Raw genomic sequence first — 27,403 nt, 5'->3', positions numbered from 1 at the left:
TAAGAAGCTACAGATGCGGTGTGCGTTTGTTGTGTGAACTTGTCAACATGTCTTCGGAAGAAGATTTCTCAAAACTTAGAGTTGTAGATTTAAAGGCAAGGCTGAATGAGTTAGGCCTTTCAACTTCAGGCAAGTGGAAAAGCAGTGTATTGTGAACTCCAAAGGTTGTTCAGTATACCTTATTCACATGAATTATATGCACAGGCTTGATGTAGGGTAAATTTTTGACTGTCTTGTTTGAATTTGGAAATGGTTATGCAGGTTTTAAGTTCTACTCACACATGAACAATACCAATTCCGTAAGCATAATAAGTATACAAGAACAGTAGCTAAGAGATAGTAGAATTAAGGTCTTACCCAAGAAGTCACAAGTAACACTGCTTCCTCCAGACAACCATGAATGAACGAAGCCTCTACTCTAGTCTTGGACCAGTAGTATATATTTTTTTTTAGTAAAATTCCAATGGGATTTTTTTTGTATTTATTTCAATATAAGATAATTTTACAAGCAATTCAAACCAATGACAATACAAATAAATTAATCAACAAGGGTATTAAACTCTAAAAACTGAGTTGCAGGTTATAATTATTAATTTAATAGTAAATATTTAGGTGTGTACACCTATGCGATATAGTAATAGAAAATTAATTATTTTGTAAATTATAATACATCAATGCAATATGCGATTTTCTGGGTGGAAATTAATAACAAAAAAGTTGCTAAAACCAATTGAATTTACTAACAATTGAAGTCATGGTGGCTGAATGAACGCCAGGTTTGTTTTGATAGATGCTGAGGTCGAAGAAATGAAACGATGATAAGTTTGTCTATTCTAACCTAACCTACCTAATCTTACCTAACCTAACTAACCTACAACTTTTATTTGTTATTGATTTTCACCCAAAAAAATGTGTATTACATTGATATATTGTGATTTATTAAAATTGATAATTAATTTTCTAATGCTATATCACATAGGTGTGCACTTCTAAAAAATATAAACGTTTATTTGTCATTGATTGCCACCAATAAAAACATGTATTACATTTGATGTATTATAATTACAAAGACAATATTTAGTTTTCTATTGCTATATCATTTAGATGTACCCTAGTCTAGCCAGGTGGATTCTGTCCTTTCAGGGTAGAGAGGATTCAGAGGGATGGCTATCAGAGGGTCTGACATGCAGCAGTGTATTGTCTTTCAGTTTGTTGATGGAGCAATGAGTAATATGATTATGGATATCCTTCTGGAGGCTGGTGTCTGGTGGTTGTGGAGGAAGAGGAGAAGTATTTGTGTGTGATATAGGTATTTGGGTGTTGTTTTGATGTTTCTTGGCATGTGTGGGTGTTTGCTATGTAGTGTAGTGGGTGTAGAGTGTTTGTGGAGGCTGCGGCAAGTGTTTGTGTGCCTCTCACGTCAAGGTGATCATTACTTTGAGGACTTATTTCATGATGTAAATGGTTTGTAGGTAATGTAATTGTGCAGCCTGTGATTATTTTTAGGGCTTTGTTTTATATGGTCTGTAGGGTGTTGTGGTGTGTCTTGGTGAAATTAGGAGCCCATACAGGGCTTGTATAATTCATCACTGAGCCTATGCTTAGTATACTGTGGTAATATTTTCTTTGCTTTGTCAAAATGTTGTTCCTGCAATTTATTTAAATGCATTAAGTCTAGGTGTGCATGTAATCATTGTTTATGATGTGTTTGAATTATGTGGATGTATTGTATGTTATGCCAAGAATCTTGGGTATATGTGCGTGCAGTATGAGAATGTTGTTGAAGTAGTGGTGTTGTAAGTATTTGTGTTCAGGTGTCTAGTTGGCAAGAAGTGTGGCAGTAGATTTGTTAATTAATTAATTTGTTAATGATTAATGAATTGATGGATGAATATGTGGATATAATTTTCAGGCTTGAAGAGTGAACTTGTAGACCGGCTCAATCAGCATTATGCCGATGCAGATGATGATCATAGTATGGATGTGCAGAAAGACGGTAAGTTAAAGAAAACTTCTGAAAAATAATTATGTACCTATATACTCTGAAATGTACACTAATTGTTTTGATAAAATTCTTATAGATTTTGTTATGGTTCATGTAATCCATGTAGCTCAAGACAGGACTTATTAAAGCTACTGGGTGTATCTAGCCATATCACTGAACTTGCACACACATAAGATAGCCACCTCAAAGGAATATATTAAAAGAGAAATTACCTATCAGAACAAGAAAAAGACCAATTGCAACAATGAAATAAGAACACCATACACCTAATATCATACATAAAGAACATTGAGGAAAACTAACCAATGAAATGGATGGAAAAACTGACAATGGCAAAATGTGGAGAGCTATTAAAATCATGAAAAAAATCATTTAGATCACCTCACATGAATCAGTTGGTGCAACCTAGTAAAAAGTACCATCACCAAAACAACACTGTAACCTCAACAAATATTTCTCCAAAACAAGCTTTAAACTAACAGCAACAAAAAAAGAAAAGAAAATTTAAGAAGTTGGGAAAATTAAACCAGACACTGAAGCCACCCATCTCTCCTTTTCATCAGTAAATATGGAGAAGGGCTATCAAAAAACAACTACCAAACTGAAGGACAAGACAGAGTTTAAAATATCCACCTAAAACACCTTGGCCAAACAACCGCAAGAGCCTTAACCCCTTCAATACGGGCCACATCGCACGTCTGGCAGCATTAGCTGCCAGACGTGCGATGTTGCATCATAATACTCGCATTATGAAAAATAAAGTCACTGTTCTATCGCTCATTCTCTTTTACCCATGAATTTTTATAAATATAGAAAATATGATGAAGCCAGTTTACAGAGTATGGGGGTCACGCAGGTACAACTACAATAAATATAATCAAGACGCCGACGTCGACTCCTCGCGTACCCACTTGCTCCTCATGCCGCCTATGTAGGCGTCACTGTATGGTAGGGGTTAATTGACATTTTCAACTATTGTTTACACAACAAAATCCTAAACACATGGAAAAGAGCACACGTGTGTGAGTGGTCTCAGACCTACCCAGAGATCGGCAAATAATGAGCTGTGAGCTCACTGCCATAGGGTGGTGTCTGGCTGTCTCGACAGAGACTGCAGCAGATCCGAGGTGAATACATAATCCCTATCCACTTCAGTACAAGTGAGATTCTTGTGTGCAGCATTGGCTGCCGTGTGAATGTTACATCATACTACTTGCATTATAAAATATAAAGTCACTGCTGTATTACTCATTCTCTTTTACTCTGAGTAATAATAAACATGGAAAACATGATCAAACCAGTTCACAGAATCCAGGGATTACTCATGTACAACTACAAAAAAGAAATATACGGTACTACCTCTCATTAACAGACTAAAAGGGGGGTAACTGTGTCTGTTGATGTGAATAATCCATTGATTTGGAGTGTTTTTTGGGTGGCATAGTGATTGAACAGCACCGAAAACACTGCAAACACATCTAATTAACGTACGTTAATGAGAGGTAGTACTGTAATCAAGGTGCCAATGCTGGTATCCTCATGTACCCACTCACACCTCATGACACCAACATAGGTGTCATTGTACTGACGTAGCTGTATAGAAACCAAACAGACCAGGAAATCCGGCTGCATACAGACCAGTCTCACTACTATCAGCAATATTCAAACTGATGGGAAGGGTGATAGCAGCAAGAATTAAAACAGAAATACCCCTCTAAACAAACATGAATTTGAGGAAGGCTATCACACAACAAGTGCAGGAAGGATTTAACAAAGTCCTTCCAGAAAGAATTGTTATGGTAGCCATTCATATAAACAAGGCATATATGTACATATACCTAGGGCTTTTTTCCTCTTAAAAAGGAGGTAGCCAAAGTCAAAGGCATAAATCCATTTCCACCTTTTTCATCCCAGCATACTCCACTCCCATTCACCATCCCCCTCCTCCTCTTTTCTTGGCTCCAGGATGACAGGTCATTCCTTCCTGCATCCTGCTCATTACCCTGGGTAAACATTGCAGCAAGACACAGCACATCCATAGCAAGGCCACTTCATTTAATTATTGACCCCCCTCTCCGTCCCCTCATGCAGAAAAAGAGAAGAGGGGAAGAAATCCCTTTGGGCTGTGTCAAGATATTATTTACTCATGCCTCCTCACCCCCATCTTCCACACACTCCCATGCATCACAGCATCATCCATACACAACCATTCTCCACTCACCCATATCTTCTGTCTTCTTCCTTCCTTCCTTCATGAACAGACATCCCCCTCTTCCCCAGTGGCCCTTTTACTCCATCCATCCATCTCATATTTGGTCGCCCCCTCATGCTCACTTCCTTCACTTCTGCTCTTTTGCTAATCTTTCTTCCCTTGTTCTTTCCATGTGTCCAAACCATCCCAATACTCTTTCGTCAACCCAATCTCCCAACTCCCTTTCCAGTTTTTGTATATGTGGAAATACTGGAAAGGGATTTTTTCCACATGTGCAAAAATTGGACCCACTTCATTTGTACAACACTTGCAGACACAAACAAATACACAAACACTTGGACATGTTCTACCTGCCCTCCAATAACCTCACTCCCACCTTCCCAACCATAGCCTGCACCCTTACCCACACCCAGTCTTCCCTTGCTCTTGTTCCCAATCAGTCCTTTCCCTCCTTTGTCTCCAATCACATTTCTCCCTCCCTCTGACCCAGATCCTATACCTTCCCCCATCAATGATCCAACTATTTTACAGGTATGTAAATGGTAAACTAAAAGACAAACAAGAAATAGACTGCACCAAGGGAATTACGAATATAAAGAAGATGTAGAAATGGCTGATATTATGAACAAACATTTCAAATCAGTATTCACAATTGAAAGTTCACAAAATTGGGAGGAAGGACAGAGAGAAAGATCCCCCCCCCCTTCATGAAAGAAATAACTGTGACACAGAAGGAAAATAAAGACCAAATAAAAAACCTTGATGTCAGAAAATCACTTGGTCTGGATGGAATTGCAAATTGGATATTAAAAGAATGCATAGAGGTGACGGACAAAATACACAAGATAATTAAATACTCACTCAAAGAAGGAAAGGTACCACAGGAAAATGCAAATATTGTACCAATATATAAAGGAGGGAACAAGGAAAATCCAACCAACTACAGACTGGTCTCCCTTATAAGCTACAATAGCAATAATATGTGAAAAATTTATCAAAAGTAGATGGGTTAAACATCTGGAAGAAAAAACTATACTGAATCCAAATCAATTTGGATTTAGACAAGGAAGATCATGTACAACAAACCTGATCTGCTTCTATTCGAGACTAATAGAAATAATACAAGAAAGGGATGGATGGGTGGACTGTGCTTTTCTAGACCTACAAAAAGCATTTGATAAAGTACCACACAAAAAACTAATAAGAAAAATAGAATCAATAGGTGGCATCAAAGGAAAATTATTAGAATGGATGGAAGACTTCTTGACTGGGAGGAAAATGAGGGTAGTAATTAGAGACAAATACTTGAATTGGGAAGAAATGATAAGTGGTGTCCCGCAAGGTTTGGTACTGGCTCCAATCATGTTTTCCATATATATAAATGACATGGATGAAGGAGTGGAATGTTATATGAACTTCTTTGCAGATGATGCAAAAATACTAAAGAAAGTACAGAAGATTGTGAATCACTACAGAAAGACCTAGATAAAATCAGGAAATGGAGTTAAAAGTGGGAAGTGAACTTTAACATCAAGAAATGTAGAGTAATGGAGTTTGGAAAAATTAAAAATAGAATATTGAGGAATTATAAAATTGGTGAGGAATAAGTAAAAAAAGTGAGCTTGTAAAGGGACCTAGGAGTAATTATCAGCAAAGACATGTCACCAGACAAACATATCTATAAAATAGTCAGAGAAACCTTCAACTAAGATTGATGAAAGTGGCTTTTGACTATTTGGATGAGGAAATAGTCAAGAAGATATTAGTTACACTGATAAGACCAAAATTGGAGTATGCTGCAACACTATGGACACCCAGTACTAAAAAGAATATAAAGAAATTAGAAAGAATACAAAGATGGCACCAAGACTCTCCAAATTGACATACGAACAAAGATTGTCTAAATTAGAACTACTAACTTTGGAACAAAGAAGAGAAAGAGGAGATCTACTGACTGTTTATAGAATCATGAAAAGAAGAGAAAGAGGAGATCTACTGACTGTTTATAGAATCATGAAAAGAAGAGAAAGAGGAGATCTACTGACTGTTTATAGAATCATGAAAAGAAGAGAAAGAGGAGATCTACTGACTGTTTATAGAATCATGAAAAGAATAGAAGTTCTAGAGATGATTTAGTTGTAAAAGAGAAAAAGATTAGGACATGAAAAGAAACTCAAAAAAGATAATTACTGAAGAGATCTGAAAAAGAATAGCTTCCCACACAGAATGGTGGATATCTGGAATAAATTAGATAAGGCAACAGTGTGTGCAAATACCATTTAAGAACAAACTTGATGGTGAAAGATACAAAGACGGGTCACTACGAGCATAGCTCCCTGCCCGTATAATACAACTAGGTTAATACATACACACACACACAGATCACTAAACAAGCCCTTCAAGACAGACCACTAAACTAAGTTCTTCACCAGTGCACTGCTGACATAAGCATCATAGAAAAAAAGATAAAATCCGGAAAGAATGACACTAGCACACTTATATTGAGGACACCATCCTGCATTGAAACAGTACCAACACAGACTAGACCAGGCCACAGATACTAACTGCCCCAGATGCAAACACCATCCAGCATTGAAACAGTACCAACACAGACTAGACCAGGCCACAGATACTAACTGCCCCAGATGCAAACACCATCCAGCATTGAAACAGTAACAACACAGACTAGACCAGACCACAGATTCTAACTGGCTCAGATGCAAAAAACCATCCAGCATTGAAACCGATCAACACAGAATAAATCTGGTCGATTCAAAGTGCCCCAGTTGCAACCACCACACAGAGGATACAGAATGCCTCATACTTCAGTGCCTCATGCTAGAAAATCCCTGAACAACAACACAGTCTATCTTCACTAAACAATTTGTGGACTTGGCTGCAGGCTGTTGCTGTTTACCTAATTGCCACAGGTCTGCTAGAGACCAGGGGCAAAGGATTGATTGACTAATGAAAAGGTGCAAAAGAATTGGGTGAAATAGCCTGACAGCAACTAGAATTAATAGTTAAGTGCCACCCAATGTGTGGCCCAAAGGAAACTGGCTATAGCCATTGTTTCATCCCACAGGAGACTCACAGCCCCCAGGTAACTGGCAATAGCCATTGGATTGACCCATAAATTATTAAGAAATATGATGTTATCTAGGTATAATTACAGTTGGGCAGTGTAAGATGAGGTGTGATGGTTGCATGTACAGCAGTTTGTTTCAGTTGCCAGGTTTGTTCTATGTTGGTATTGTTTTAATGCCGATGGTGCCCTGAATGTAGTCTTGCTTCTCATAGACATTTTTCTGTGGGGTTTATGTCTTCAGGGGTACAATGGAATAAAGAATTCTGTGGTGCCTTGAAGTGCTTATTCTGCATATGAGTGTTTTTGTTTAGGGATTGTTAGTGTGGGATATTATAGTATGAGGTGTTCTGTATCTTCTGTGTGGTGATTGCATCTAGAGCAGTTTGAATCTGTGGCCACGTCTCTTCTATGTTGGTAATGTTTTAATGCTGGCTATGTCTTGAGTGCAATTGTGCAAGTGTGGTCTTTACTAGATGTGGGAGAGCTTTTTCTATGGGGCTTATTTTATGTTTGGTGGTTGTTGGTAGATTATTGAGTTTGATGGTCTGGTTTGATATAAGGTACAAAGAGCATTGAAAGTGATGAAAGCTGGTAAGGTAGCTGGGTTGGATGGATGTCTTATAGAGTGTCTATCAAAGGATAGGCACAGGTATAGTGAATTGGATAGTGAGGTTATTTAATATGTGTCAAGGGAGGGTATTATACTGAATGAGTGTATAGTTACACTTTGCAAAAGAAAAAGGGGACAGATATGAATGTGGTTTTGTAGGAATCAACTTGAGTGTAGTTGGAAAGACATGTGGGAAAGTGTTGAGAGAATTAGAAGAGGAACAGTGAAAATAACTGGAGAGGAAGTGTTGGTTTAGAAAAGGTAGAAAATACATGGATGAAATTTTTGTAGAAAGGCAGATATGAGAAGTTTTTTGTTAAAGGAAGAGGATGTTTTTTTGTGCTTTTATGGATCTAGAGAAAGCTTATGACAGGGGAGGCATTTTGGGAGGTTTTGTAGATGTGGGATTGGGGGAAATGCTGATAAGGGGAGTCAAACATTTATGTCAGTAGTAAAGCTTGTGTTAGGGTTGGGAATGGTGAAAGAGGTTTGAAGTGAAGATGGGACTGTAGTAGGGTTGTGTTATGTTATGGTGGTTCATTGTGTACATGGTTGGAATGAGTTTCACCATTGTACTGATCAGTGATACCATTCTGTAATTAAGTGGAACCTCCTTAACATATTAGCCCTTTCTTAATCCTGTGGCACTATTTCTTCTTTTGATATATGTATCTGTCTGATTTAAGTGATAGCATAATTTCAAAGGTACTTTTTTTGTAGAAGGTGAAGAAGAAGTAAAAAGTGAAACTGAAGAAGAAGGTGGAATGGCAGAAATGGAGGAAGACAACATTGGACCACCTGGAGTGGATGCTCCATCTCCGGCAGCCCCTCAGCAACAAGGAGATGTAAGTGTGTTTTTGTTGTATAAAATACATTTTTATAGTGTATTGGTTCTCAAAATCTTTTGTGATAAAGTTTGTTGTTGTTAGAATACATTGTGCTAGGCAGAATTTTGGAGATGGTTGATGAAAGTGGAGATGAGCCAGTTGCTTGCAGGTAACACTGCACTTTTGGCTGTTTCTGAGGAGAGACTGAGGTCGTTGGTGTCCAAGTTTGGAAGTTTGAGAACAGAAAAATGAGAGTAAGTGTTGTCAATGAAATTTACCATGATTGATGATGGTAACAGACTGGATGTGAACATAAAAGGCGATAGGTTGGAGGAAGTGGAGAATTTAAAGTATTTGGAATTGCTTGTGTGTTTAAGAGAGGGGAGACTGCCGGAGGACTGTTTTATTTAGAAAAATGGGACAAATGTGAATGTAGTAGCTCTATAGGGATTAGTTTGTTGAGTGATTGGAAAGACTTCTGGGAGGGTATTAATTGAGAGCATTATGGGAGGCACAGAGGGAATAATTGATGAGGAGCAGTTTGGGTTTAGGAAAGTTAGATAATGTGTGGATCGGAATTTTGTGGTAAGGCAGATTTGTGAGAAGGATTTGGCAAAAGGTAAGGATGTTTTTTTGGGCCTTTATGGATATGGAGAAAGCATAGGACAAGGAAGACAGGAAGACGCGGAAGGAAGCATTATAGATATATGGGATTGGGGGAAAGCTGCTAAAGGTATTCAAGAGTTTTCATGGGAGTAGTAGAGCTTGAGGAACTAAAGTTAGAGGGAAACAAGGGTGGTGGATGGAAGTGGAATATGTGGGAGTGGGTGCATGCCTTGACTTGGCTACCTCCCATATAAGGGGGGAAGAAGCCTTAGTACAGTGAGACCTCTCATTAATGGATGTTAATTAGCTGTGTTTTCGGTGTTTTGGAGTGTTTTTTCAGTGGCATAGTGATTGCATGCACTCAACAACAGCACCAAAAACAGCGAAAACACTGCAAACACAGCTAATTAACGTCTGTTAGTGAGAGGTCTCACTGTATATAGATAGATAGTAGAGCTTGTTCGGTTTCAAGGTTGGTATTATATGAGCTCTCTTCCAGATGTTTTGGATTTTGTTTACCTAGTTGTTGTCGAAAATATCTGATAACTCTCTTATGGCATTTTGGCCAAAGTGTTTGAATTTAATGTTTGAGATACTGTCTGGACCTAAAATCTAAAGAAACATCTTTACATTTTGCCAATCTGTATTACTACAAAAATTTTATCTGTACATTCTCTACTTTTCCTAAACCCACACTGTTCCTCTTTAATTTCTTCCCGTTTTCTTTACTTCTTCCCATATTCCTCTTAATCCCTTCCATACAGTGACACTGATGCGACATCATGAGGTGTGAATGTACATGTGAGGATGCTGGTATCGGTGTCTTGATTATATTTATTTTGTAGTTGTAGCTGAGTGACCCCTGTATTCTGTGAATAGGTGTGATTGCATTTTCTGTGGTTATTAACATTTAGGATGAAAAGGAATAAGATACAGCTGTAACTTTATATTCTATACACATATACCATACATATACCAAAGGCTTTTTCCCCCCCTTGCATGGGAAGTAGCCAAAAAGAAAAAGGCATAGAAACCACTCCCATTCCATCCCCTATATACTCCACTACCCTCCACCCTCTTCCCTCCCTCACATCTTGGCACATCCTGGATGACAGGTCATCCCTGCATCCTGTCCACTGCCGTGGGTCAGAAGCAGTGTCGCAGGACATAGCACATCCACAGCAAGGCCACCTCATTAATTTGGCGAACCCCCTCTCTGTCCCCTCATGCAGAAAAGGAGAAGACAGGGAGAAATCCCTTCGGGCTGCATCAATTTATTTCTCATACATACTCCCTAACCCCCCATCCCCCACCCACTCCCCCTCATGCATCACAGCATCATCCATACACAACCCTTCTCCATTCACCCCTATCTTCTGTCCTCTCCCATCCTTCCTCAACAGACATTCCTCTCTTTCATAATACCCCTTTCACCCCATCCCTCCATCTCATCCTAGATTGCCCTTTCATATCACTCCCTCTACATCTGCCTTCCACACCTCTTTTACTAGTCTTTCTTCACTCTCTTTCCATGCATTCAAACCATCCCAATAATCTTTCATCCACCCTATCTCCCAACTCCCTTTTCACCCCTGTTCTCCTCCTCCCCTCCTCATTTCTCACTCTATCCAGCCTAGTAACCCTATCATACTTCTCAGACATTTCATCTCAAACACGTGTAACGGAGTATTGTGATGCATCAGGCAGCCGATGCTGCGCATGAAAATTCAACTTACATAGAAAAGGTTAACACCTTAAGCAAAAATTGGTTTACAAATAGGGTGGTCGATGAATGGAATAAACTTAGTAACTATGTAGTAAGCGCTGAAACTATCAGTTGTTTTAAAAAACGATTAGACAACTTTATGGATGGGGATGACAGGTGGTGATAGTTATGGAGCTGCCTAATGTAGACCTTCTGGTCTCATGCAGTCTCCTTTATTCTTATGTTATGATATACCTTTCTGACTGGACTTGGACTGAGGTATTGGCTGCATGGTAACTTGCAGCCAATAATAGTATAGGGAATGTTCTTGGGCACCCCTGAAGACTAGAGTCAGGCATCATTCATCTGTGTAAAAGTTAGAAAAACTCTTCATAGAAGAATGATAATGCTTATGTACTACAGCTGTTCTTCCTATATGCTGCTACTATGAACTATTCCTTTACTATTTCTGTGACTACCTCTTCTGTATCCCCCTATAGTAGTGGGGAAGAATTCTGCCACTGTTTCTGTGTGTTGTAAGAGTCAACTAAGAAGGACAGTGATGGGACTAGATATCCTGGACTCTTTTATGTTCCTCTAATGAAAAATCAGTGCATGTATATGCATATTGCTAAAATATTATCCCTGGTTTTTATTTATTTTATTTTATTTCATTTATTTTTTTCATTCAGATAATGATTTTGTTTGGGAATCCAGTCATTTACTTCAGGATTATAAGAATGACTATTTAAATGATTGGAACTAAAGATCTGAATGGATGTGTCTTGACAAACTATTGTACATACATATACATACATATACCAAGGCTTTTTCCCCCTTACTAGGGAGGTAGCCAAAAAGGAAAAGGCATAAAATCATTCCCACCCATTCCATCCCTGAAAACACTCCACACCCCTCCACCCTCCCTCCCAACTTAGCACCTCCTAGATGACGGGTCATCCCTGCACCCAGTCCACTGCCCTGGGTCAGAAGCAGTGTCGCAAGACACAGCACATCCACAGCAAGACTGCTTCATTAAATCGGCGACCCCCCCCCTCTCCATCCCTCCATATAAAGGAGAGGACGGGGAGAAATCCCTTCGGGCTGCGTCAAAATTTTGCTCACACACACTACCTCACTCCCCATCCCCCCATCCATTCCACCTCATGCATCACAACACCTTCCATATACAACCATTCTCCATTCACCTGTCTTCCGTCCTCTCCCGTCCTTCCTCAACCGACATTCCCCTCTTCCCCAAAGCCCCCTTCACCCCATCCATCCATCTCATCCTAGGACGTCCCCTCATGTTCACTCCCTCCACATCTGCCTTCCATACCTCCTTTACTAGTCTTTCTTCACTCAATCTTTCCATGTGTCCAAACCATCCTAATACTCTTTCATCAACCCTATCTCCCAACTCCTTTTCCACCCCTGTTCTCCTCCTCACCTCCTCATTTCTCACTCTATCTAGCCTAGTAACCCCTATCATACTTCTCAGACACTTCATCTCAAACACATTCAAACTCCTTCTCTCTTCCTCTCTTATGTTCCATGTTTCTGACCCATACAGTGCTGTTGGCACAATCACTCCTTCATACAGTCTCCTCTTAGCATCCATTCCCAAATTTCTATTCCTCATTACACTTTTTAATCCACCAAGGCATTTACTCGCTTCTCTCAATCTACATTCTACCTCCACCTTTACTCCACCTTTTCCTGCCACATTTGCACCCAAGTATCTAAAACTATCCACTTCCTCCAGTTGCTCTCCCTTAATGCTCACCTCCAGATTACTGCCACTTTCACCCCTTGTACATCTCATCTCCTTACTTTTACTCACATTTATCTTCATCTTTCTTCTATCACACACTCTCCCAAACTCTGTCACCAACTTCCTCAATCCCTCCTCCGATCCTGCCACAAGCGCAGTGTCGTCCGCAAACAACAGCTGGCTCACCTCCCACTTTTCTCCATTTTCTTTAACCATCTCCAATCCCTGACCCACTACCCTTGCCTTTACCTCTTGCACTACCCCATCCATGTATAAGTTGAACAGCCAGGGTGTCATAACGCATCCTTGACGAAGTCCCACCTTTACCTCAAACCACTCACTCTCTCCATTTCTAATCCTGACACAAGCTCTACTACTCTCTGTAAAACTTTTGACAACTCCGAGAAGCTTTCCTCCTATCCTGTATATCCACATAACCTCCCACAGTGTCTTTCTGTCTACCCTATCATAAGCCTTTTCCAGATCCATAAAGGCCCAAAAAACATCCTTCCCGTTTCCTATAGCTTTGTCACATATCTGTCTTACCACTATTGTATGTATGTAATATACAGACGCTCCTCTACTTATGTTCATTCGTTTTACTTTTTTTCGATTTTACATTTGAACTGACGGTAAAAAAAAATGGTAGAAAAAAAAAATTTGAGTGAATTTTTTAGTTTACCGCACTCTCCATAGTTCAAACGATACTTGCACACAATGCTGCGTCCATTGTTTACATTGCGCAGACGACAAACTGAACATGCCTTGCCTCCTCCTTCTCACCATCTCAATTTATTTTGCTTGAATTTAATCTATTTGAAATTAATATTATTATTTTACAATGTTATGTGTTTAATTAATGATTTAGGGGTATTTTATAAGATACGGTAATAGAATTTACCGATGTATAGTACAGTAACAACTTACGTTCATTTTCAACTTATGTTCGGCCGTTCGGAACGTAACTAAAATGTAAGTTGAGGAGCGTCTGTACATACATACATATACCAAAGGCTTTTACCCCCTTACACAGAGGGTAAGCAAAAAGAAAAAGGCATAGAAATCACTCCCACCCATTTCATTTCCCATATATTCCACTCCCCTCCACCCTCCTCCCTCCCTCCCATCTTGGCACCTCCTGGATGATAGGTCATCCCTGCATCCTGTCCAAATTATATTATGAAAAATTCTTGATTGCAGATGGTGGCAAGGCAGAAGGCCTTGGAGCAAGAAAGGCTTATACAGGAAAAGGTGAAAGAACAGCAGAGGCTAATTGAACAGCAACAGCAGCAGAAGCAACAAGAAGAACTGTACCGTTTACAACAGGCAGCTCTTATGGAAAAACAGAGAGAGGAACAGGAAAAACAGGCTCAGATGCTTCGGTTGCAACAACAAGCTCTCAAAATGAAGGAAGAAGAAGAAAGAAAGAAGGTAATGAACTAGGAATGTTTTTTCATATCAATTGAGGAAGGGGGCTAGGGTTGTGTGTATAGGCTAGGACAGTGCTCCTTACAGAGGACTTTGTAGTAGGGAATTTAATGAACCATGCCTTTGGTCCAATTCACTTCCAGGAGGGCTTGAACTGTCATCACCACACTGAACCACACAAAAATCCAATATGGCTGCCCTCAGCCAAGTGACAACAAATGAACACTCCAACAGTGCTTGGTTCTCTCTCTCTCTCTCTCTCTCTATCTCTCTCTCTCTCTCTCTCTCTCTCTCTCTCTCTCTCTCTCTCTCTATATATATATATATATATATATATATATATATATATATATATATATATATATATATATATATATTGTCATGGGTTGCTTGCTTGGTTTGGCCTGAGTTAACATAATGAGTGGAACTTCAGTTGAATCTAGGGGTAAGTCGAGTTCCAGTTGAGAAGCAAACCCACAACAATAACGTGGAACATATAGGTAAAATAGGTTCCGAGGAAAAGCTCTACTTGAGACTGAATGTAAGTAAGAATTATGAGGATTATGGTTGAGGTAAGATAGATGTCTGCACGAAACTTAATTAATTATATTTACACATAAAGAAAAAAATAAAGTTTTACTGATCATTTATGAACATACACTCAACATACACTGGGACATTTAACATAGACAAATACATACAAGACAAGTTAAAGTTCAATACATAGAAAACACATAACATAAAATGTGGGAGATATTTCTGCCGCACCCTGTATTATCATATTAATAATATACATTGACATCCAATTTCTTGAGTATTTTTATAACTTCAAGAATATTTTCATGGAAAGGGAGAAAAAGTGTCCTCATATAATTCTTCTTCATTGGTTCCTCATTTTCTACTCTATGCTCACTGGCTAAGCAGGTTAGAGCATCAATACTTGCAACGGAGGTTGAGGTAATGATGGTTTGAACCCTGCCTTGAGCAAGTAGCATCAAGGACATGGTTCATAAAATTCCATACAACAAAGTCCTCTGTAAGGGTCATCATCCTAGCCTCCTGGTATGATGGAGTTGGCACTGTTAACCAAATCAGAAATGTTTCTTGCATATTGTGACACAAGCTAAGAATATGGAGAAGGTATTTTAATTTTTCTTCAATATTCTAGATAGTTCTAATTTAATTGAAAAACTCTTGGTATGAAATCTAGTAAACTCTGAAATACTTTGATATAAAAATAGATCTTCATTAATGTGATGGTTAGAAGAGTAATGAACATGACAGTATATTTGTGGGTTTCCTGTAAACTTTTTTCAAAAAAGAAAAATCTTTATTCCTAATCAATTCTACATCCAAAAAGGGGCAAAGTATCATTTTCTATCTCATGGGTGAACTATGGAAAGAATTAGTGAAATTAGCAGAGCCAGAAATTCACGAATGGATAAGTTACTGAGCTAGAAACACACAACATCATCAACATATCTGGCCAGATAGTGTATTGCTCTTTAATGGATGTTAGCAAATAATCCTTAAAGTATTACATGTAAATGTTTACCAGAATGGGTGAGAGAGGATTACCCAGTCATACCAAATTATTATTATTTTTGCAAAGTTTAGTGAATTGTATATTGCGTACACAGATACCAGCTTCTGTGGGTGCAGTACCAGTGACAGGACCTGGGGCAGCGCCACCAGGTGTCAGTGCATCTGTTGTGGTTCCTCCAACTGCCAGCTTCCCTTCCCCATCAGCCCCACCATTAGCTGTTGGAGTCCCAAACAACTTCTCAGGTCCTACTCCAGTTCCAGCACCAAGTTTGCTTGGACCAGGACCAGCTGTCTCCAGTCCTTCATCTGGACCGCCTCCTAACCATAGTCAGAACCAACAGTCTTCAATTCGACCATTGCTTCAGACACCACCACAGGTGACTCTCAGTACTCCCCAGCAAGCTCCACCAGGTCCAGTTAGGCCTAATTTACCAAATGCTCCAAGAGCTCCACCACCACCACTGAATACGGCACCTCCTCCAATCCAGCCAGGACCTAGGCCACCAGTAAGTAACATTTGATAGACAGCAGGTGTTGTTTTCTTCTCTTAAGTTCAAGGATTTTAGTCTGATCTTTACCAGGTGATTATGATTGGTTGGGAGAAAACACTCTTTAAAATACATACATATACCAAAGGTGTTTTCCCCCTTACAAGGGAGGTAGCCAAGAAACAAAGGCATAAAAACCACTCCCACCCATTCCATCCCCACATACTCCACTCCCATCCACCCCCTTCCCTCCCTCTTATTTTAGCTCCTCCTGGATGATGGGTCATCCCTGCATCTTGCCCACTGTTGGGTCAGAAGCAGTGTTGTAAGACGCAGCACATCCGCAGCAAGGACACTTCATTAAATTGGCGACCCCCCTCTCTGTCCCCTCTTATAGAAATGGAGAAGACAGAGAGAAATCCCTTTGGTCTGCGTCAATTTATTTTTCACACATTCTCCCTTACCCCCTATCCCCAACCCACTCCCCTTCATGCATCAAAGCATCATCCATACACAGCCAATCTCTATTCACCCCTATCTTCTTTTCTCTCCCATCCTTCCTCAACAGACATTCCCCTCTCCCAATGCCCCTTTTACCCCATCCATCCATCTCGTCCTTGGTTGTCCCCTCATGTTCACTCCCTCCACCTCTGCCTTCCACACCTCTTTTACTAGTCTTTCTCCACTCATTCTTTCCTTGTGTCCAAACCATCCCATTACTCTTTCATCAACCTTATCTCCCAACTCCCTTTCCACTCCTGCTCTCCCCCTCACCTCGTTTCTCACTCTATCCAACGTAGTAGCCCCTATCATACTTCTCAGGCACCTCAACTCAAAAACATTCAAACTCCTTTCTTCCTCTCTTATGTTCCATGTTTCTGCCCCATACAGTGCTGTCAGCACAATCACTCCTTCATATAGTCTCCTCTTAGCATCCATTCTCAAATGTCTGATTCTCATTACACTTTTTAATCCCCCAAGGCATACTTGCTTCTCATAATCTACATTCTACCTCCACTCCTCCCTTTCCCACCACATTCACACCCAAGTATATAAAACTATCCACTTCCTCCAGTCTCTCACCCTTAATACGCCCCTCCAGTCTGCTGCCACTTTTTCCCCTTGTACATCTTTTACCCACATTTATCTTTAACTTCCTTCTTTTGCACACCCTCCCAAACTCTGCCACTACCTTCCTCAGTCCCTCTAATCCAGCTACAAGTGCAGTATCATCAGCAAACAACAGCTGGATTATCTCCCACTTTTCTCCATTTTCTTTAATCATATCCAATTGCTGACCCACGACCCTTGCATTTACCTCTCACACCACCCCAACCATGTATTAATTGATTAGCCAGGGTACACATCCCTGATGAAGTCCCACCTTTACCTCAAACCACTCCCTCCATTTCTGCTCCTAACACAAGCTCTACTACTCTCGTAAGAACTCTTAACTGCTCTTAAAAGCTTTCCTCCTATCCCATATATCTGCAATACCTCCCACAGTGCCTTCCTGTCTACCCTGTCATACACCTTTTCCAAATCTATAAAAGCCCAAAAAACATCCTTACCTTTTCCTAAAACTTTCTCACATATCTGTCTTACCAAAAAATCTGGCCCATGCAACCCCTTCCCTTCCTAAACCCACGCTTTTCCTCACCAATTACTTCCTCTGTTCCTCTCCTAGTCCTCTCAATCAAGACCCTCCTATAAGCCTTCTCAACTGCACTTAACAAGCTAATCCCTCTGAAACTACTACACTCACACTTGTCCCCTTTTCCCTTGTAAAGCAGAACTATATAGGCACTCCTCCAGTCCTCTGGTACTCTACCGTCTCATAAACAAACATTAGATAACCTCACCATCACTGTACCTCCTTTGTTTAGATATTCTGCATGGCATCCACCCAACCCAGATGCCTTACTTGCTCTCATTATCTTAACAACTGCCCTCACTTCATCTTTCCTTATTTCTCCTCCATTTTCCTCACTCATCACTCTCATTTTCTTAGTGCTTCCCACTGCAACTACCTGTCCCTCCCTATCCTCCTTCACATTTAGCAACTCCCTAAAATACTCTGCCCATCTTCCTCTTACTGCCTTCTCTTCCATTATTATCTCTCCATCTGCACCTTTTACCTTTTCTTCTCTAATTGATTTGCCTCCTCTTCCTCTGTTAATTTCATTCCAATTTTTTTTTTTATTATTTTCAAAATTTCTTTTTATAATCTTACCCCATTTCACATCTGCTCACCTCTGCCTCCTTTATCTTATGCTTTACTTCTTTTCTCTTTTTGTACTTCTCATATGATTCTCTCATCCTATTTTGTAACCAATCTGTGAATGCTCATTTCTCTTCTACAACCTTCTTTGCTTCCTCATCTCACTACTCATTACACCTTCCTTCTATTTCCTCCCATCCTTTTTGTTCCACACACCATCTTTGCACACCTTATGACTCCTTCCTTGAACCATCCTCATTCTTCCTCCACTCCTAGTTCTACTCTATCCTTCACTCTTTCCCACTCCTCTCTCAGCTTCTTCTTGTACTCCTCCTTTTCTTTCTCATTTAAGCAGTTCACTCTAAGCACCTCTCCACCTTCTGTCCTTTTCCTCTTTCTCCATCTATCCTCCACTCAACTTAATTTTCACCATAAAATGATCTGGTATTCCTCCCTTCTGTCCTCTTAGAACATGTACATCTTTAAGTCTTTCTATTTCTCTCCTGGTTACCACTACATAGTCCATTAACAATATCACCCTTCCATCCACCACCCTCTCCCACATGTACTTATACTTGACTTTCTTCCTAAACACTGTATTTGCTATCATCAACTCTCTAGACACATCTCCACCATCAACACTCCACTACAATTTTTTCCTGGAACTCCACATTTCCCAACCACTCTGTCAATTGGTTAATTTCCTACCCTAGTATTAAGGTCTCCCAATACCACTACATTGACATTTCTCCCTAAACCCTCTTTGAACTCATTTATATCTACCCAAAAAACCTCCCTTTCCTCTACATTATTCTCACTACTAGGCCCATATACACTAACAAAAACCCACATCTCCCTTCCCAGTTTCACCATCCACATTGACCTTGAAGAAACCTCCTTCCACTCCACCACACGCTTACCTATCTCTTCACTTACTAGTATAGCTTTCCCTTCTCTCCCTCGTCCTCTCTTCACTCCTGAGATCCTCCCAACTACAGTCCCAAACTCAAACTCGCCCCTCCCTCTCAACTTAGTTTCACTCATTGCCAACACATCCATCTTTCTTCTCACATACTGCCCATCTCTTTCCTTTTACTCTCATCTGTACCATATTCATGCACATTAAAATACCTAAACCTTAGGGTACTGGTTGAAAAACTCCTCCCAGACCCTCTTATGCCATTACTTATTTTAGGAATGTCCCCTTTGGGGCTACAGGGAAAGGGATGCCTAGTCCTATCCCTGTCCCATTTTTGTCACCTTTTTACACCTTAAGTGGAAATACCTGGTGGCAGTATCCTTTCCCCCCACCACAGGTTTTGGTAAAATGAGAAAATAAACATTCAGAGAAGTGGTGCAGGAGAGTGACAAGAGTGGGGAACAGCATAAAGGAGGGACAGTCACAGTATAATAAAGTATCATCATTTCTCTGTGAACAGAGATTTCATCTATCACAGACGAAATGATGTGTGGCTCTGGTCTGTTGGGGCACTCCATATAGACCCTATAGTATCAGCTGCATGCTACTTAGTAGCTATTAAACCCACAATAACATGCAGCCAGTACCCCCAGACGGGAACATGCAGCCTCTCACATCTCTTTCATTATCATCTCTCCATCTGTACCTTTTACCTTTACTTCCCTACTTGATTTGCCTTCCCTTCCTCTCTTAATTTCCTTCCAAAACATCTTTTTATTACTTACAAAGTTTTCTGTCACACTCTTACCCAATTAAATATCTGCTCTCCTCTTTGCCTCCTTTATCTTGGGCTTTACTTCTCATACGATTCTCTCTTCCTATTTAGCAAACAATCTGTGAATACCTGTCTCTTCTCTTCTAAAACCTTCTTTACTTCATCATTCCACCACTCACTACCTTTCCTTCTATTTCCTCCCATCCTCCTTGTTCCACACACCGTCTTTGCACACCTTGCGACTCTCTCCTTGAACATGTACTTGAAAAAGCGGTACATACATACATACATACATACATATACCAAGGCTTTATTCCCCCTTACAAGGGAGGTAGCCAAAAAGAAAAAGGCATAAAATCATTCCCACCCATTCCATCCCTGAATACACTCCACTCCCCTTCACCCTCCCTCTTATCTTAGCACCTCCTGGATGAAAAAGCGGTAACAAGTGAAATGTTATACTAATAAAGTCTCCGTCCTCACTTGTGGTGAGACTTGTTGGCAACTGCGACATTCATACAAAAACTGTACATATGAATCCAATAAGTACTGTAGTATAAGACTGCAATATACTTGTAAGAAATAAGGCATTAAATTTCTCTAAATCAAATGTAACACTACTTGCAGGGTACTGGTCTTCTAGGTGCTGCACCACCAAGTATGTCTAATTCAGGAGATGGTCCAGATAGAAGTGAGAAACCACCCCCATTGATGTCACTTCAGGTGAATGCCCCCAAGGAAGAACCACCCAGAGAGGTCAAGTTACCCCAGGCCTTGGAACAAGCTTTAGCCTTCAAGAGTGAAAGGGCTAAACAAGTAAGTTATATCATTTAATGGAAAATGTAATTGGTATTTTATATATTTGGGGAAAAAATTACCATGTCAACCAAGATGGGGGTTGGGGGGATGATGAATGGGTGAGGGAAGGTATGATTTGACTTGGCCATCCCCCCTTACAAAGGGTAGAAAGTCCTTTGATATTTATGTACGGTGGGACCTCTATATTTCACCTTTAATTCAAACTATTCAATAGTAATTTTTTTGTTAAGATTGCTCCTACAGTGAGACCTCTCATTAACGGATGTAATTAGCTGTGTTTGCGGTGTTTTTGCTGTGTTTTTGGTGTTTTGGAGTGGTTTTTGGGTGGCATAGTGATTGCACGCACTAAACAACAGCACCGAAAACACCGCAAACACAGCTAAATGACATCCGTTAATGAAAGGTCTCACTGTATATCCAAACATTGCTCCATTAACTGAACTAAACAAGCCAGTCTTATATTATGAGTACAACAGTCATATGGTCTGATTACTGGCAGAGTGTAGATGCTACCCTCAGGTTTCATTGTGCTCTGGTGGCATAATAAGAAATGTGCTGTTCTTGAGTTTGCTTAGTTGTGGGTTCTAATCCAGCACTTATCAAGAGATCTCATTTATCAATGTAGTTTTTCCCATTTAGTCACCTGAACATTGTAATCAAGTCACCTCTCTTCAGTCTTTCACTATTGGCAGCTCTAATATTTTTAGTCCCACCTCAGTGGCTTAACAGGTGGGATCCAGGGAATGAAATTTCAGGCAGCAATTAGTTTTTTTAAGTAACAGTGAGGCACACTCCCTTATTTAAAAGGCTATAAAGGTATACCACATACCTCCCCAATAATAATAATAATAATAAAAAAAAAAAAAAAAAAAAAAAAAAAAAAAAAAACTGGCCTTACCCAAGTCAAATGAGGAGGGATAGCAATCATTATCTTCCCAGGTATCTCATCATGCTTTTACAAGCCCCTACAGAAGAAAATTATATACATATGTACGTATACCAATGGCTTTTTCCCCCGTACGAGAGAAGTAGCCAGTCAAATGCATAAATCCACTCCCACCCATTTCATCCCCACACACACCACTCCCATTCACCACCCCTCCCTCCCTCTTTTCTTGGCTCCTCCTGGATGACGTGTTATCCCTGCATCTCACCCACTGCCCTGGGTCAGAAGCAGTGTAGCAAGACACAGCACATCCACAACAAGGCCGCTTCATTTAATTGGTGACCCTCCTCTCCATCCCCTCATGTACATACATACACATACCAAGGCTTTTTCCCCCTTACAAGGGAGGTAGCCAAAAGGGAAGGCATAAAATAATTTCCACCCATTCCATCCCTGAATACACTCCACACCCCTCCACCCTCCCTCCCATCTGAGCACCTCCCAGATGATGGGTCATCCCTGCACCTTGCCCACTGCCCTGGGTCAGAAGCAGTGTCGCAGGACACAGCACATTAACAGCAAGGCCGCTTCATTAAATCGGCGACCCCCCCTCTCCGTCCCCCCATTGCATAAAAGGAGAGGACGGGGAGAAATCCCTTCGGGCTGCGTAAAAATTTGCTCACACATACTACCTCACCCCCCATCCCCCCGCCCATTCCACCTCATGCAATCACAACGTCATCCATATACAACCATTCTCCATTCACCCCTATCTTCTGTCCTCTCCCGTCCTTCCTCAACAGACATTCCCCTCTTCCCCAAAGCCCCCTTCACCCCATCCATCCACCTCATCCTAGGACATCCCCTCATGTTCACTCCCTCCACATCTGCCTTCCATACCTCTTTTACTAGTCTTTCTTCACTCATTCTTTCCATGTGTCCAAATCATCCTAATATTCTTTCATCAACCCTATCTCCCAGCTCCTTTTCCACCCCTGTTCTCCTCCTCACCTCCTCATTTCTCACTCTATCTAACCTAGTAACCCCCATCATACTTCTCAGACACCTGCACCCCTCATGTAGAAAAAGAAAAGACAGGGAGAAATTCTTTCCATGCATCACAGCATCGTCCAAACACAACCATTCTCCACTCACCCCTATCTTCTGTTGTCTCCCTTCCTTCATCAACAGACATTCCTCTCTTTTTCAACGCATCCATCTCATTCATGGTTGTCCCCTCATGTTCACTCCCTCCACCTCTGCCTTCCACACCTGTTTTACTAATCTTTCTTCACTCATTCTTTCCACGTGTCCAAATCATATATATACATGTCTCATTGAATGTAATGGCTTGCTCAGTGTTTATTAATTTCAAGTTATTTTCTTCATACCTTAGAATGCCTTCACTTCATCCTTCCTTATTTCTCCTCCATTTTCCTCCTTTATCACGGTCATTTTCTTAGCACTTCCCACTGCAACTACCTTTCCCTCCATATCCTCCTTCACATTTAGCAACTCCCTAAAATACTCTGCCCATCTTCCTCTTACTGCCTTCTCTTCCATTATCATCTCTCCATCTGCACCTTTTACCTTTTTTTCTCTACTTGATTTGCCTCCTCTTCCTCTCTTAATTTCTTTTCAAAACATCTTTTCAAAATTTTGTCATACTCTTAACCCACTTCGCATCTGCTCTCCTCTTTGCCTCCTTTATCTTATGCTTTACTTCTCTCTTTTCATTGTACCTCTCATATGTTTCCCTTGTCCTGTTTTGTATCCAATCTGTGAAAGCTTGCTTCTTCTCTTCTACAGCCCTCTTTGCTTCCTCATCCCACCACTCACTACTCTTCCTTCTATTTCCTCCCATCCTCCTTGTTCCACACACCATCTTTGCACACCTTATGACTTCCTCCTTGAACCATCCCCATTCCTCCTCCACTCCTAGTTGTACTCTATCCTTCACTCCCTCACACTCCTCTCTCAGGCATCTTCTTGTACTCCTCCTTTTCTTTCTCATTTAAGCAGTTCACTCTAAGCACCTCCCTACCTTTTGTCCTTTTCTTCTTTTTCCATCTATTCTCCACTCCCAACTTACCTTCCACCAAAAAATGATCTGATATTCCCCCACTCTCTCCCCTTAGAACATGTACATCCTTAACTCCTATTATACTCCTATTTACCACTTCATAGTCCATTAACGCTCTACCACCCTTCCATCCACCACCCACTCCCATGTGTACTTATGCTCAACTTTCTTCCTAAACACTGTATTTGCTATCATCAACTCATTCTAGACACATCTCCACCATCAACTCTCGGCTAGCTCCTCTTACATTATCTGTTACATTACACCCGCTACACTACATAGCAGAACACCCACACACACCAAGAAACATTAAAACAACACCCAAAGACCTTTATCACGCACAGATACTCTCTTCTCTTCCTCCACAACCACCAAATACCAGCCTCCGGAAACATATTCATAATCATATCACTCACCGCTCCATTAACACACTGAAAGACAACACACTGCTGCATGCCAGACCTCCTGATATCCACCCTTCTGAATCCTCTCTCCCACGAAAGGACAGAGTCCACTTGGCCAGACTGCGATGCGGTCACCACCCAGCACTTCTAAGCTACCAGAAGAGGCTGGATGACCGCATTGTGAACAGCTGCCCAGGATGTAACACTTCACCCCATACCATACAACACATAATGGAAGACTGCATTATACACAATCATGCATGCAAACAACACAACATACGTTCTATAAAGGATTTGTGGGAAAACCCAGTTTCGGCTATGGCATTCCTTGGGGAGACGGGACTGCTCGGACAGACAGTCTAGGGAACGACAACAACAACAACTCTCGGCTATGATTTTTTCCTGGAACTCCACATTTCCCAACCACTCCATTTATTGGGGTCACTGATTTAATGAAGCAGCCATGCTATGGATGTGCTGTGTCTTGCAACACTGCTTCTGACCCAGGGCAGTGGACAAGATACAGGGATGACCCATCATCCAGGAGGTGCCAAGATAAGAGGGTGGAGGGGAGTGGATATGGTATGATATTTTCAATGATTGAAGTGCTTGTGAATTTTCACTGAAGAAATGCATTTTATTTTATTTTTTTCCTTTTCCCAGGTTGGAGTTGACCCAGAAGAGCTGGAGAAGGTTGAACGAGAAGGCCTTGCTGGTATGGACGAAAACGAGCCAGTACAACCAAATATCTCCTCTCATGTTGTGTCAACCAAGACAGCACCTCCTATACCATCAACTATAAGTGTAGATGATGATGATGATGATATAGAAACAAAAGAAAAAGGTTTGGAAGAGAAAGGAAAAAAGAAGAAGAAGAAGAAAAAGAAGAAAGGTCGTAATAGGTTCCAAGAGCAACAAGGAAAAGAGAAACCTGAAAAAAATAAGAAGGAGTCTGTTGATAATGATATTGAAATTGAATATATAGCAGAAACTATTGACCTTGATATGTCTGATCCAATGCATCGTCACTTTGCAAAGATCTTTGAAACTTTCCGTATCAGTGAACCTGAAATTAAGCCAGAAGAACTTTTAGAAGAGGAAAGAAAAGAAATTCCATCTGCCCTTGCAGGTGATCTAAAGAAAGTTCCAAAACAAGATGATGATGATGACGATGATGATGAAACAGAGAAGAAAGAAGATGATAAACCAAAACTCTCAAAGAGGAAGATGAAGTTGCAGAAACGAATGAGTGTTGCAGAATTGAAACAAACAGTCAACAGACCAGATGTTGTTGAAATGCATGATGTTACAGCAAAGGATCCAAAGCTCCTAGTCATTCTTAAGGCAACCAGAAACACTGTTCCAGTTCCAAGGCATTGGTGTTTCAAGCGTAAATACTTACAGGGCAAAAGGGGTATAGAGAAACCTCCATTTGAATTACCAGAGTTCATCAAGCGTACAGGTATAATGGAAATGCGTGCAGCTTTGCAAGAAAAAGAAGATCAGAAAACTCTGAAGGCCAAAATGAGAGACAAAGTGAGACCTAAGATGGGTAAGATTGATATTGACTATCAGAAGTTCCATGATGCATTTTTCAAATGGCAGACAAAACCCAAAATGACAATTCATGGGGACTTGTACTATGAGGGTAAAGAATTCGAAACAAAGATGAAAGACAAGAAGCCTGGGGAGATGAGTGATGACCTGAGAATTGCACTTGGAATGCCTGTTGGTGCCAATGCCCATAAAGTTCCTCCACCTTGGCTCATTGCAATGCAGAGATACGGTCCTCCACCTTCATATCCAAGTCTAAAAATTCCAGGCTTAAATGCTCCCATTCCTGAGGGCTGTAGTTTTGGATATCATGCAGGAGGCTGGGGGAAACCACCAGTTGATAATATGGGCAAACCCATCTATGGAGATGTATTTGGGACTCAGAACAAAGATTTTGAGGCTCCACCAGTTGAGGAAGATGTAGAGAAAACAATGTGGGGAGAATTAGAGAGTGAGAGTGAGGAAGAATCAGATGAAGAGGATGAGGAAGAGGAGGAGGAGGAAGATGAAAGTGGAGTTGTGACTCCAGGGGAGACAGGATTGGTAACACCATCAGGAATTAGTTCTCTCCCAGCAGGCCTGGAAACACCAGATATGATTGAACTACGTAAAAAGCGTCTTGAAACAGAAATGGAAGGCGGAGACACCCCTGCACTGTATACAGTTTTACCAGAGAAACGTGCTGAGGGTGTTGGGCGTGCAATGATGGGCTCTACTCATACTTATGACCTGAGTGCTGCTGCTGCAGGAGGAACAGTAAGTCGAGGGGCAAGTCAAGGTGTGGAGGTTGCATTAGATCCATCAGAGTTGGATCTGGTGGACACAGAGGCAATGGCTGCACGCTATGAGGCAACTTTAAGAGAACAACAGAAGGATGATGATGAAGATTTCTCTGACATGGTGGCAGAACATGCAGCCAAACAAAGAAATAAGAGGCGAAAACAGCAACAAGACCAGAACAAACCATCCAAGAAATACAAGGACTTCAAGTTCTAATTTGTTGCCAAACCTTGGTCTAATATCTGGAAATCTAATGTCTTGTTGTAGTTGATATTGTATTTAATTTTTAATCTATAATATTTCATTGTATTTCATTATTAAGCAGTGTGCATCTAATTTGTATTTTGAGGAGGAAAACATTATGTCATTCATTTAGTGATCATATTTCTTTTGGAAATATTTTTGCAGTGTACTGCTGTAACATCATCGTTTTAAAAAGTAACAAGTCAAAAACATGATTATTAAAAAAGTTTTTGTTTCAATGAATGACAAAATTGTACTCGATATAGACCGAGGACAGAAAGAGGTCCTGGTTAATCAAGACTCCTTTCACCAGAATGTTTCCATTAGCCAGAAGAGAATAGATACGTTATTGTGAGGTCTGCAGTTTTCTTGTATAATTTCTATCTGTTACTATTACTTCTGCTGTAAGAATCAAAGCAAGAGTAATGAAA

The 27,403-nt window shown here is 40.6% G+C and overlaps 1 protein-coding gene across 3 annotated transcripts; it reads left to right on the top strand.

Annotated features, from left to right (window-relative positions):
* On the top strand, positions 1-27,403 carry Sf3b2 (splicing factor 3b subunit 2). Of its 3 annotated transcripts, none has more exons than XM_076208446.1 (7): positions 1-129; positions 1,913-1,996; positions 8,636-8,760; positions 14,028-14,258; positions 15,896-16,306; positions 20,831-21,019; positions 25,059-27,403. In XM_076208446.1, the coding sequence occupies exons 1-7, from the start codon at positions 48-50 to the stop codon at positions 26,943-26,945; spliced, it is 3,009 nt and encodes a 1,002-aa protein (XP_076064561.1). In that variant the 5' UTR covers positions 1-47; the 3' UTR covers positions 26,946-27,403. The 3 variants fall into 3 exon arrangements, with proteins under 3 accessions (XP_076064561.1, XP_076064562.1, XP_076064563.1); XM_076208448.1 differs by having other exon boundaries at positions 29-95; XM_076208447.1 differs by lacking the exon at positions 1,913-1,996 and having other exon boundaries at positions 8-129.

The sequence above is a fragment of the Oratosquilla oratoria genome, chromosome 25 (genome assembly GCF_046742065.1).
Source record: "Oratosquilla oratoria isolate Oo_2021 chromosome 25, ASM4674206v1, whole genome shotgun sequence".
Taxonomy (NCBI): domain Eukaryota; kingdom Metazoa; phylum Arthropoda; class Malacostraca; order Stomatopoda; family Squillidae; genus Oratosquilla; species Oratosquilla oratoria.
Note: the sequence above shows the minus strand (reverse complement) of the source record. Positions and strands in the feature narration are given on the sequence as shown.